This window comes from Oncorhynchus mykiss, chromosome 2 (assembly GCF_013265735.2).
Source record: "Oncorhynchus mykiss isolate Arlee chromosome 2, USDA_OmykA_1.1, whole genome shotgun sequence".
NCBI classification, from domain to species: Eukaryota; Metazoa; Chordata; class Actinopteri; order Salmoniformes; family Salmonidae; genus Oncorhynchus; species Oncorhynchus mykiss.
The window spans coordinates 102,205,612-102,220,423 of record NC_048566.1 but is presented as its reverse complement, the minus strand read 5'-3'; the positions used below and the strand labels follow the sequence as shown (position 1 = coordinate 102,220,423).

The window sequence follows — 14,812 nt, the reverse complement described above, 5'->3', positions numbered from 1 at the left end:
GTTACCATACAGTGGCTTGCGAAAGTATTCACCCCCTTGGCACTTGTCCTATTTTATTGCCTACCACTTTGAAGATGCAAAATATTTTTTTGGGGTGAAACAAACAAGAAATAAGACAAGAAAAATGAAAACTTGAGCGTGCATAACTATTCACCCCCCCAAAGTCAATACTTTGTAGAGCCACCTTTGGCAGCAATTACAGCTGCAAGACTCTTGGGGTACGTCTCTATAAGCTTGGCACATCTAGCCACTGGGATTTTCTTATTTTTTCTCATTCTTCAAGGCAAAACTTCTCCAGCCCCTTCAAGTTGGATGGGTTCCACTGGTGTACAGCAATCTTTAAGTAATACCACAGATTCTCAATTGGAGTGAGGTCTGGGCTTTGATTAGGCCATTCCAAGACATTTCAATGTTTCCCCTTAAACCACTCAAGTGTTGCTTTAGCAGTATGTTTAGGGTCATTGTCCTGCTGGAAGGTGAACCTCCATCCCAGTCTCAAATCTCTAGAAGACTGAAACAGGTTTCCCTCAAGAATTTCCCTGTATTTAGCATCATCATTCCTTCAATACCCTAGTTCCTGTCGATTAAAAACATTCCCACAGCATGATGATGACACCACCATGCTTCATTGTGGGGATAGTGTTCTCGGGGTGATGAGAGGTGTTGGGGTTTGCACCAGACAGCTTTTTCCTTGATGGCCAAAAAGCTCAATTTTAGTCTCATTCGAGAACCTTCTTTCATATGTTTGGGGAGTCTCCCACATGCCTTTTGGCGAAACACCAAACGTGTTTTCTTATTTTTTTCTTTAAGCAATGGCTCTTTCTGGCCACTCTTCCGTAAAGCCCAGGTCTGTGGAGTGTACGTCTTAAAGTGATCCTATGGACAGATACTCCAATCTCCGCTGTGGAGCTTTGCAGCTCCTTCAGGGTTGTCTTTGGTTTCTTTGTTGCCTCTGTGATTAATGCCCTCCTTGCCTGGTCTGTGAGTTTTGGTGGGTGGCCCTCTCTTGGCAGTTTTGTTGTGGTGCAATTTTTTAATCATGGATTTAAATGGTGCTCCGTGGGATGTACAATGTTTTGGATATTTTTTTATAACCCAACCCTGATCTATACTTCTCCACAACTTTGTCCCTGACCTGTTTGAGGAGCTCCTTGGTATTCATGGTGCCGCTTGCTTGGTGGTGCCCCTTGCTTAGTGGTGTTGCAGACTCTGGGGCCTTTCAGAACAGGTGTATATACAGTTGAAGTCAGAAGTGTACATACACCTTAGCCAAATATATTTCAACTCAGTCTTTCACAATTCCTGACATTTAATCCGGGTAAAAATACCCTGTCTTAGGTCAGTTAGGATCACCACCTTGTTTTAAGAATGTGAAATATCAGAATAATAGAGAGAATGGAAATATGGCATTATATTTCACATTCATGGAAAAAATAGAGGCTATGACTGCTAATTTTAGCAGTAGCACTCCTGCAAAACTTCAGCCCAGGGCTCAACTTCAGCCCAGGGCTCAACTTCAGCCCAGGGCTCAACATCAGCCCAGGACTCAGCTTCAGCCCAGGGCTCAACTTCAGCCCAGGACTCATCCACCATCCATTGGGCTGCAGTAACATGCAGTGTGGTAGTCCAGCGCTAGCGCAGGTTAAAATAAGTGGCTATAGTGTAGCATACATCAAACAATAGATGAAGCTCATATAGTTAGTAGGCTTTCCAGCAGTATCAACTAAAAAGTGCCTTTATTTGCATAAAAAACTAGTTCACGACAAGTGCAAACAATGACATGTCAATTACCAACTACATGTAGCTTCACGAAAAACTGATCAATGGATCAAAATGGCTGTCCAAACTATTAGCATTAGCGGCTGAAATGCTACACCAAACAAATGTTGTTATTGAGTGAATTCCTTTTCCGTTTCCTTGTTCAATGTGATGATCCCTGCAATAAACCATTCACACATACTTTCAGGGATTGTTTTGGAGAGTTTCATCTGAATGTCTGGTGTGCTCTCACCTGTCTGGCTGTGTGAATGATCCAAATACAGGGGAAGTGCCTGCAAACTTGCCTGTTTTTATACTTGGTTTGCTAGAGAGAACACCTGCCACAAATACCCTCTCTCCACCTCCATGCCGCAGACTGGGAGAATTCTGTAGTATGGCAGCACAATGTTTGAAGTTCACATTTTGCCTTTATTCTTAAAATGTGTCTTCTGATATGGGGCCCAGTTCCTCACATGGTACATGGCTGTGTGGTTGAGTGGGTCCGATTCCAAATAAATATTTTACAGGGGTTCAATTCCAGTTTCCAACTAACTCCTTCTTGGTCTCCTCCTGTTTCTAATGTGTCTTATTTGTCTAAACAAAGCACTGAAAAACTAAAGGTGGAATTTCACACCAAAGATATTCTCCCTCGGTCCCATTCAGACTTAGGTTGATTTAACACGGATATACATATACAGTGGAGCAAAAAAAGTATTTAGTCAGCCACCAATTGTGCAAGTTCTCCCACTTAAAAAGATGAGAGAGGCCTGTAATTTTCATCATAGGTACACTTCAACTATGACAGACAAAATGAGAAAAAAATCCAGAAAATCACATTGTAGGATTTTTTATGAATTTATTTTTCAAATTATGGTGGAAAATAAGTATTTGGTCAATAGCAAAAGTTTCTCAATACTTTGTTATATACCCTTTGTTGGCAATGACAGAGGTCAAACGTTTTCTGTAAGTCTTCACAAGGTTTTCACACACTGTTGCTGGTATTTTGGCCCATTCCTCCATGCAGATCTCCTCTAGAGCAGTGATGCTTTGGGGCTGTTGCTGGGCAACATGGACTTTCAACTCCCTCCAAAGATTTTCTATGGGGTTGAGATCTGGAGACTGGCTAGGCCACAACAGGACCTTGAAATGCTTCTTACGAAGCCACTCCTTTGTTGCCCGGGCGGTGTGTTTGGGATCATTGTCATGCTGAAAGACCCAGCCATGTTTCATCTTCAATGCCCTTGCTGATGGAAGGAGGTTTTCACTCAAAATCTCACGATACATGGCCCCATTCATTCTTTCCTTTACACGGATCAGTCGTCCTGGTCCCTTTTGTCATATACATATATATGTAAACATTCATACACATAGCTCATATATTATACAGAGCCAAGCCAAACCGCCTGACTCAAGTCATCTTACTTACCCCTGCTAAAACAGGAACCAGCTCACTCACCCAGCAATAAAACTACCCCCCCCCCCCTCAGCTCTGTTGTCTTACCACCCCAGGAAACAAAGACATTCCATCGCAAGAACACATACACCCAGCCATAAAACTGACCCCCTCTGTTCTCTTCTTTCACGACCCCCTCTGCTCTCCTGTATCAGATTTCCAGATACACAAATATCTCCTTGTATGAACAAACATCTCAACCCCCTCTACTGGTCGGGTGCTCAGAACAAGACTTTGCTCTGGGTAGAGCAGGCCCGCCTCCATCTCTTCAGGACCAGTCAGAAGACCACCACGACAAGACTCCACCTACATCATTCTATGTATAAAAACTGTTGTAACCTTTGTCTAAGTCCCTTTTTCACCTGACTCACTTAATGAGTTATATGAACTAGGTCCGTGCACGTAAAACGGCAGGACAATATATCTTTTGACTCATTAAAACTGCCTTTTGTTACAACTGAAATCCACTCTGTCCAGCGTCCGTGATTTGGTCGCGACTCTCCAGTAATTGAACATCAACACTTTGCAGAAAAACAGCCCCAAAGCATGATGTTTCCACCCCCATGCTTCACAGTAGGTATGGTGTTCTTTGGATGCAACTCAGCATTCTTTGTCCTCCAAACACGACGAGTTGAGTTTTTACCAAAAAGTTATATTTTGGTTTCATCTGACCATATGACATTCTCCCAATCTTCTTCTGGATCATCCAAATGATCTCTAGCAAACTTCAGACGGGCCTGGACATGTACTGGCTTAAGTAGTGTGTTACTGATGGTAGGCTTTGTTACTTTGGTCCCAGCTCTCTGCAGGTCATTCACTAGGTCCCCCCATGTGGTTCTGGGATTTTTGCTCACCGTTCTTGTGATCATTTTGACCCCACAGGGTGAGATCTTGCGTGGCTCCCCAGATTGAGGGAGATTATCAGTGGTCTTGTATGTCTTCCATTTACTAATAATTACTCCCACAGTTGATTTATTCAAACCAAGCTGCTTACCTATTGCAGATTCAGTCTTCCCAGCCTGGTGCAGGTCTACAATTTTGTTTCTGGTGTCTTTTGACAGCTCTTTGGTCTTGGCCATAGTGGAGTTTGGAGTGTGACTGTTTGAGGTTGTGGACAGGTGGCTTTTATACTGATAACAAGTTCAAACAGGTGCCATTAATACAGGTAACGAGTGGAGGACAGAGAAGCCTCTTAAAGAAGAAGTTACAGATCTGTGAGAGTCAGAAATCTTGTTTGTTTGTAGGTGACCAAATACTTATTTTCCACCACAATTTGCAAATAAATTCATTAAAAATCCTACAATGTGATTTTCAGATTTTTTTTTCTCATTTTTTCTGTTATAGTTGAAGTGTACCTATGATGAAAATTACAGGCCTCTCTCATCTTTTTAAGTGTGAGAACTTGCACAATTGGTGGCTGACTAAATATTTTTTTGCCCCACTGTATATATATATATATTTTTTTTACTTAAGTCCATATTTTAATAAGTCCGTGTCTAGTATCTCAAGTCTGAATCAGGCCCATGTGGTAACAAGGGGGGTTCAGCACAAAAGTTCAGTCCTGAAGACTGTCTGAGTGGTCTTAGGCAGTCGTTTGACAAGCAGGAGACCTGGGTTCTGTAATTTACTGCCGTAAACATTTGGATTGTAACACTATTTATAATCTCACAATGGGCCTGGCAACTGTAGACTATAATTAGTGCCAAAATCTACCCTAGGAAAAGTATCCAATTTCCAATGTATTTTTCTTGTCTATATTGAACACATAATTTAAACATTCACAGGGTTGGAAAAAGTATGTGAACCCCTAAGCTAATGACTGTCCAAAAGCTAATTGGAGTCAGGAGTCAGCTAACCTGGAGTCCAATCAATGAGACGAGATTGTACATGTTGGTCAGTTAGAGCTGCCTTGCTCTACAGAAAACACTCACAAAATGTGAGTTTGCTATTCACAAGAAGCATTGCCTGATGTAAACCATGCCGCTAACAAAAGAGATCTCAAAAGACCTAAGATTAAGAATTGTTGACCTGCATAAAGCTGGAAAAAAGTGCATAAAGCTGATACTTTTTTTCAAAAGTATCTTTATAAAGCCTTGATGTTCATCAGTTCACGGTAAGACAAATTGTCTATAAATGGAGAAAGTTCAGCACTGTTGCTTCTTTCTAGCGGTGGCCGTCCTGCAAAGATGACTGCAAGAGCACAGCGCAGAATGCTCGATGAGGTTAAGAAGAATCCTATTGTCAGCTAAAGACTTACAGAAATCCCTGGAACATGCTAACATCTCTGATGAGTCTACAATACGTAAAACACTAAACAAGAATGGTGTTCATGGGAGGACACCACGAAAGAATCCACTGCTATCCCCAAAGAATTCTGCACGTCTGAAGTTTGCAAAAGTGCACCTGGATGATACACAGGGCTACTGGCAAAATATTCTGTGGACAGATGAAACTACAGTTGAGTTGTTTAGAAGGAACACACAACACTATGTGTGGAGAAAAAAAGGCACAAAACCTCATCCCAACTGTAAAGTATGGTGGAGGGAGCATCGTGGTTTGGGGCTGCTTTGCTGCCTCAGGGCCTGGACAGCTTGCTATCATCGATGGAAAAATGATTTCCCAAGTTTATCAAGAGAATGTTTGGCTATCTGTCCGCCAATGGAAGCTAAACAGAAGTTGGGTGATGCAACAGGACAACGACCCAAAACACAGCAGGAAATCAACTACAGAACTGCTTCAACAGAAGAAAATACACCTTCTGGAGTGGCCCAGTCAGAGTCCTGACCTTGAAACGCTGTGGCATGACCTCAAGACAAAGTTCACACCAGACATCCCAAGAATATTACTGAACTGAAACAGTTTTGTAAAGAGGAATGGTCCAAAATTCCTCCTGACCGTTGTGCAGGTCTGATCCGCAACTACAGAAAATGTTTGGTTGAGGTTATTGCTGTCAAAGGAGGGTCAACCAGTTATTAAATCCAAGGGTTCACATACTTTTCCCACCCTGTACTGTGAATGTTTACACTGTGTGTTCAATAAAGACATGACAATGTATAATTGTTTGTGTGTTATTAGTTTAAGCAGACTGTGTTTGGCTGTTGTGACCTAGATGAAGATCAGATAAAATGTTATGACCAATTTATGCAGACATCCAGGTATTTCCAAAGGGTTCACATACTTTTTCTTGCCACTGCAGACAAATCATATCAATAATGACACAGACGATAATAGAAAAAATAATAACAGTCAATGAGCAGTAACAATGAGCAGGACACTACAGTAAGAAATGAATGAGGACAAAAATGAAATGGTGAGAAAGATACAAGTAGCAATGCTATTGCTCTGGTTGGTCATTCCACTGGCTTCCCTAGGGGTGTGGCAGGAAGCTACTTATTTTGCAGGTAATAGTGTTACACCCTGATCTGATTCACCTCTCTTTGTGCTTGTCTCCACCCCCACCATGTGTTTCCCATCTCCCCTCATTATCCCCTGTGTATTTATACCTGTGTTCTCTGTTTGTCTGTTGCCAGTTCGTTATGTTCGTCAAGCCTCCCAGCGGTTTTCCCCTTACTCCTGTCTTTTCTTTTATTTATTTATTTTTTATTTCACCTTTATTTAACCAGGTAGGCTAGTTGAGAACAAGTTCTCATTTGCAACTGCGACCTGGCCAAGAAAGTTCCTGTTTTCTAGTTTGTTGTTTTCTAGTTTTGCCGGTTTTGACCATTCTGCCCTGAGCCTGCCTGCCGTCCTGTACCTTATGGACTCTGGTCTGGATTACTGACCTCTGCCTGCCCTTGACCTGTTATTTTGCTTGCCCTCTGTTCTAGTAATACACTTTTGTTACTTCGACTGGGTTTTCCCTAAAACGTGACAGTATGAACTGGCCATGACCAACCCAGCAGACTCAAATCAGCTCCACAATGCTGTCTCCCTGCAAGGAGTCACCATGTAACCTGCCAGGATTTTCTCTCCCAATGCTCCCTCATTTTCGAGCTGCAGCCTTCTTTGTTCCCCTTGGACTGCTCGAGGATATTTTACATCATAACGCTGATGTCCGGGAGGGCACTCGCCTGGGCTACGGCGGTATGGGAGCAACAGTCCATCGTCTGCCTCAGTCTAGAGGAGTTTGTGGCGGAAGTTCGGAAGGTGCTTGATTCTCCGTTCTGTTGACCCGTACCCTCCGTATACTTCCCACTTTTCAAGTTTCTAAAATCAAACCCATTTCTCAGAGCCCTTTGTCTCCTGTTTCTGGATTACTGACCTCTGCCTGCCCTTAACCTGTCGTTTTGCCTGTCCCCTGTTCTAGTAACAAACATTTGTTACTTCGACACTGTCTGCATCTGGGTCATTCCTAAAAGGTGTTAAATACGGCACAGAGGGATTTTCTGTTTTGGTTTCAAAATCATTGTATTTGTTTTCAATTTTGATGGGGTAAAAATGCCCGTAAATAAGTATAGTTCTGGCAGTGTAGGAGAAAATGCAGCTCTGTCTTCGCCGCTCTCTGAGGGCGGAGTGAACACTACCTGTCCTCCCTGGGTAGCCAGATCTGTCAGTGACGGATGGTTTTAACGACCAGGCTGTGCTAGCTAATAAATACGTCAGATTACTATACCTACCTATCAGCTATCTATCTAGATAAATAATACCTCAGATTACTATACCTACCTATCAGCTATCTATCTAGATAAATAATACCTCAGATTACTATACCTACCTATCAGCTATCTATCTAGATAAATAATACCTTCTCTGAACAAGTCTGTCTGAAAGCAGTAAGGAACAGGAATGGAATAGGGGAGAGAGAGGGAGATATATGACCTGTGGACAGGTGGTTAATGTGAGGCTGGACTGGAGTAGCTCGTAGAAAGAGGACAGCTGCAACAGAATGCCAGAAGCTCCACTTACCGGAGGATCTCTTTCCGTGTGAAGAAGGTACAGTCCTATGAGGAAAAGAAGAAAACATTATTTATCATTGGTATACACGACATTAAGGCCAAATATTGTTACATGCAGCACATATCTGAGAATGTTTTTAGAATATAGAACAAATGCATTTATTTGACATAAATCAACCCTAAATCCGTAGGAGGGTTAGCGCTCCTGAAACATTGTCTACTGGACTCCCTACAGTGTGACTTCAATCACCTAAAGTGTGATCTCAAAGTGTGACCCCTGCAGTGAAAAGACTCATGTTTCTCTGATGTCACTATAGAGCTATAGGTTGTCAGCTGTCTCTCGCCACACAGAAAGGTGAGTTGAGCCAGCCAGGGGAAGGAACATGATCAGCTGGTGTCTGTGATCATGGCACAAGACAGATAGAGACACATTGTACAATCACCCTCTAGTCCAGACACACTGTACCATCACCTACTAGCCCAGACACACCGTACCATCACCTACTAGCCCAGACACACCGTACCATCACCTACTAGTCCAGACACATTGTACCATCACCTACTAGCCCAGACACCTTGCACCATCACCTACTAGTCCAGACACACTGCACCATCACCTACTAGTCCAGACACACTGTACCATCACCTACTAGTCCAGACACATTGTACCATCACCTACTAGTCCAGACACACTGTACCATAACCTACTAGTCCAGACACACTCCAGGTGTCCTGGAGGGCAGGTAGTTTGCCCCCGGTGATGCGTTGTGCAGACCTCACTACCCTCTGGAGAGCCTTACGGTTGAGGGCGGTGCAGTTGCCATACCAGGCGGTGATACAGCCCGCCAGGATGCTCTCGATTGTGCATCTGTAGAAGTTTGTGAGTGATTTTGGTGACAAGCCAAATTTCTTCAGCCTCCTGAGGTTGAAGAGGCGCTGCTGCGCCTTCTTCACGATGCTGTCTGTGTGAGTGGACCAATTCAGTTTGTCTGTGATGTGTATGCCGAGGAACTTAAAACTTGCTACCCTCTCCACTACTGTTCCATCGATGTGGATAGGGGGGTGTTCCCTCTGCTGTTTCCTGAAGTCCACAATCATCTCCTTAGTTTTGTTGACGTTGAGTGTGAGGTTATTTTCCTGACACCACACTCCGAGGGCCCTTACCTCCTCCCTGTAGGCCGTCTCGTCGTTGTTGGTAATCAAGCCTACCACTGTTGTGTCGTCCGCAAACTTGATGATTGAGTTGGAGGCGTGCGTGGCCACGCAGTCGTGGGTGAACAGGGAGTACAGGAGAGGGCTCAGAACGCACCCTTGTGGGGCCCCAGTGTTGAGGATCAGCGGGGAGGAGATGTTGTTGCCTACCCTCACCACCTGGGGGCGGCCCGTCAGGAAGTCCAGTACCCAGTTGCACAGGGCGGGGTCGAGACCCAGGGTCTCGAGCTTGATGACGAGCTTGGAGGGTACTATGGTGTTGAATGCCGAGCTGTAGTCGATGACCAGCATTCTCACATAGGTATTCCTCTTGTCCAGATGGGTTAGGGCAGTGTGCAGTGTGGTTGAGATTGCGTCGTCTGTGGACCTATTTGGGCGGTAAGCAAATTGGAGTGGGTCTAGGGTGTCAGGTAGGGTGGAGGTGATATGGTCCTTGACTAGTCTCTCAAAGCACTTCATGATGACGGATGTGAGTGCTACGGGGCGGTAGTCGTTTAGCTCAGTTACCTTAGCTTTCTTGGGAACAGGAACAATGGTGGCCCTCTTGAAGCATGTGGGAACAGCAGACTGGTATAGGGATTGATTGAATATGTCCGTAAACACACCGGCCAGCTGGTCTGCGCATGCTCTGAGGGCGCGGCTGGGGATGCCGTCTGGGCCTGCAGCCTTGCGAGGGTTAACACGTTTAAATGTCTTACTCACCTCGGCTGCAGTGAAGGAGAGACCGCATGTTTTCGTTGCAGGCAGTGTCAGTGGCACTGTATTGTCCTCAAAGCGGGCAAAAAAGTTATTTAGTCTGCCTGGGAGCAAGACATCCTGGTCCGTGACTGGGCTGGATTTCTTCCTGTAGTCCGTGATTGACTGTAGACCCTGCCACATGCCTCTTGTGTCTGAGCCGTTGAATTGAGATTCTACTTTGTCTCTGTACTGGCGCTTAGCTAGTTTGATAGCCTTGCGGAGGGAATGGCTGCACTGTTTGTATTTGGTCATGTTACCAGACACCTTGCCCTGATTAAAAGCAGTGGTTCGCGCTTTCAGTTTCACACGAATGCTGCCATCAATCCACGGTTTCTGGTTAGGGAATGTTTTAATCGTTGCTATGGGAACGACATCTTCAACGCACGTTCTAATGAACTCGCACACCGAATCAGCGTATTCGTCAATGTTGTTATCTGACGCAATACGAAACATCTCCCAGTCCACGTGATGGAAGCAGTCTTGGAGTGTGGAGTCAGCTTGGTCGGACCAGCGTTGGACAGACCTCAGCGTGGGAGCCTCTTGTTTTAGTTTCTGTCTGTAGGCAGGGATCAACAAAATGGAGTCGTGGTCAGCTTTTCCGAAAGGGGGGCGGGGCAGGGCCTTATATGCGTCGCGGAAGTTAGAGTAACAATGATCCAAGGTCTTTCCACCCCTGGTTGCGCAATCGCTATGCTGATAAAATTTAGGGAGTCTTGTTTTCAGATTAGCCTTGTTAAAATCCCCAGCTACAATGAATGCAGCCTCCGGATAAATCGTTTCCAGTTTGCAGAGAGTTAAATAAAGTTCGTTCAGAGCCATCGATGTGTCTGCTTGGGGGGGGATATATACGGCTGTGATTATAATCGAAGAGAATTCTCTTGGTAGATAATGCGGTCTACATTTGATTGTGAGGAATTCTAAATCAGGTGAACAGAAGGATTTGAGTTCCTGTATGTTTCTTTCATCACACCATGTCATGTTGGCCATGAGGCATACGCCCCCGCCCCTCTTCTTACCAGAAAGATGTTTGTTTCTGTCAGCGCGATGCGTGGAGAAACCCGTTGGCTGCACCGCTTCGGATAGAGTCTCTCCAGTGAGCCATGTTTCAGAGAAGCAAAGGACGTTACAGTCTCTGATGTCCCTCTGGAATGCTACCCTTGCTCGGATTTCATCAACCTTGTTGTCAAGAGACTGGAAATTGGCAAGAAGAATGCTAGGGAGTGGTGCACGGTGTGCCCGTCTCCGGAGTCTGACCAGAAGACCGCCTCGTTTCCCTCTCTTTCGGAGTCGTTTTTTTGGGTCGCTGCATAGGATCCACTCCGTTGTCCTGTTTGAAAGGCAGAACACAGGATCCGCGTCGCGAAAAACATATTCTTGGTCGTACTGATGGTGAGTTGACGCTGATCTTATATTCAGTAGTTCTTCTCGACTGTATGTAATGAAACCTAAGATGACCTGGGGTACTAATGTAAGAAATAACACGTAAAAAAACAAAAAACTGCATAGTTTCCTAGGAACGCGAAGCGAGGCGGCCATCTCTGTCGGCGCCGGAAGTCATCACCTACTAGTCCAGACACATTGCATCATCACCTACTAGTCCAGACACACTGTACCATCACCTACTAGTCCAGACACACTGCACCAACAACTACTAGTCCAGACACACAGTACCATCAACTACTAGTCCAGACACACCGTACCATCACCTACTAGTCCAGACACACTGTACCATCACCTACTAGTCCAGACACACTGTACCATCACCTACTAGTCCAGACACACCGTACCATCACCTACTAGTCCAGACACACTGTACCATCACCTACTAGTCCAGACACACTGCACCATCACCTACTAGTCCAGACACTACACCATCACCTACTAGTCCAGACACTACACCAGCACCTACTAGTCCAGACACTACACCATCGTCTACTAGTCCAGACACACTGCACCATCACATACTAGTCCAGACACACTGCACCATCACCTACGAGTCCAGACACACTGTACCATCACCTACTAGTCCAGACACACTGCACCATCACCTACTAGTCCAGACACACTGTACCATCACCTACTAGTCCAGACACACTGTACCATCACCTACTAGTCCAGACACACTGTACCATCACCTACTAGTCCAGACACACTGTACCATTACCTACTAGTCCAGACTCACTGTACCATCACCTACTAGTCCAGACACACTGTACCATTACCTACTAGTCCAGACACACTGCACCATTACCTACTAGTCCAGACACACTGCACCATCACCTACTAGTCCAGACACACTGTACCATTACCTACTAGTCCAGGCACCCTGCACCATCACCTACTAGTCCAGACACTACACCATCACCTACTAGTCCAGACACACTGCACCATCACCTACTAGTCCAGACACACTGCACCATCACCTACTAGTCCAGACACACTGTACCTTCACCTACTAGTCCAGGCACCCTGCACCATCACCTACTATTCCAGACACACTGTACCATCACCTACTAGTCCAGACACACTGTACCATCACCTACTAGTCCAGACACACTGCACCATCACCTACTAGTCCAGACACTACACCATCACCTACTAGTCCAGACACTACACCATCACCTACTAGTCCAGACACACTGTACCATCACCTACTAGTCCAGACACACTGCACCATCACATACTAGTCCAGACACACTGCACCATCACCTACGAGTCCAGACACACTGTACCATCACCTACTAGTCCAGAAACCCTACCATCACCTACTAATCCAGACACTACACCATCACCTACTAGTCCAGACACCACACCATCACCTACTAGTCCAGACACACTGTACCATCACCTACTAGTCCAGACACACTGCACCATCAAACACTAGTCCAGACACACTGCACCATCACCTACTAGTCCAGACACACTGCACCATCACCTACTAGTCCAGACACACTGAACCATCACCTACTAGTCCAGACACACTGCACCATCACCTACTAGTCCAGACACACTGCACCATCACCTACTAGTCCAGACACACTGCACCATCACCTACTAGTCCAGGCACCCTGCACCATCACCTACTAGTCCAGACACACTGCACCATCACCTACTAGTCCAGACACACTGCACCATCACCTACTAGTCCAGACACACTGTACCATCACCTACTAGTCCAGACACACTGTACCATCACCTACTAGTCCAGACACACTGCACCATCACCTACTAGTCCAGACACACTGCACCATCACCTACTAGTCCAGACACACTGTACCATCACCTACTAGTCCAGACACTACACCATCACCTACTAGTCCAGACACTACACCAGCACCTACTAGTCCAGACACTACACCATCGTCTACTAGTCCAGACACACTGCACCATCACATACTAGTCCAGACACACTGCACCATCACCTACGAGTCCAGACACACTGAACCATCACCTACTAGTCCAGACACACTGCACCATCACCTACTAGTCCAGACACACTGTACCATCACCTACTAGTCCAGACACACTGTACCATCACCTACTAGTCCAGGCACCCTGCACCATCACCTACTAGTCCAGACACACTGTGCCATCACCTACTAGTCCAGACACACTGTACCATCACCTACTAGTCCAGACACACTGCACCATCACCTACTAGTCCAGACACTACACCATCACCTACTAGTCCAGACACTACACCATCACCTACTAGTCCAGACACTACACCAGCACCTACTAGTCCAGACACTACACCATCGTCTACTAGTCCAGACACACTGCACCATCACATACTAGTCCAGACACACTGCACCATCACCTACTAGTCCAGAAACCCTACCATCACCTACTAATCCAGACACTACACCATCACCTACTAGTCCAGACACCACACCATCACCTACTAGTCCAGACACACTGCAACATCAAACACTAGTCCAGACACACTGCACCATAACCTACTAGTTCAGACACAATGCACCATCACCTACTAGTCCAGACACACTGAACCATCACCTACTAGTCCAGACACACTGCACCATCACCTACTAGTCCAGACACACTGCACCATCACCTACTAGTCCAGACACACTGCACCATCACCTACTAGTCCAGGCACCCTGCACCATCACCTACTAGTCCAGACACACTGCACCATCACCTACTAGTCCAGACACACTGCACCATCACCTACTAGTCCAGACACACTGTACCATCACCTACTAGTCCAGACACACTGTACCATCACCTACTAGTCCAGACACACTGCACCATCACCTACTAGTCCAGACACACTGCACCATCACCTACTAGTCCAGACACACTGCACCATCACCTACTAGTCCAGACACACTGCACCATTACCTACTAGTCCAGACACACTGTACCATCACCTACTAGTCCAGACACACTGTACCATCACCTACTAGTCCAGACACTACACCATCACCTACTAGTCCAGAAAAACTGTACCATTACCTACTAGTCCAGACACACTGTACCATCACCTACTAGTCCAGACACACTGTACCATTACCTACTAGTCCAGACACACTGTACCATCACCTACTAGTCCAGACACACTGTACCATTACCTACTAGTCCAGACACACTGTAACATCACCTACTAGTCCAGACACACTGCACCATCACCTACTAGTCCAGACACACTGTACCATCACCTACTAGTCCAGACACACTGTACCATCACCTACTAGTCCAGACACACTGCACCATCACCTACTAGTCCAGACAC

General features: G+C 45.7%; 1 protein-coding gene across 1 annotated transcript in view; it reads right to left on the bottom strand.

The window, feature by feature from the left end:
- Positions 1–14,812, bottom strand: part of LOC110501421 (calcium and integrin-binding family member 2) — a 53,902-nt gene that overhangs the window by 17,837 nt on the left and 21,253 nt on the right. The window contains exon 2 of the mRNA XM_036961240.1: positions 8,117–8,151. Within this exon, the coding sequence (XP_036817135.1) occupies positions 8,117–8,151 (35 nt within the window). The remainder of the gene's footprint in view (positions 1–8,116; positions 8,152–14,812) is intronic.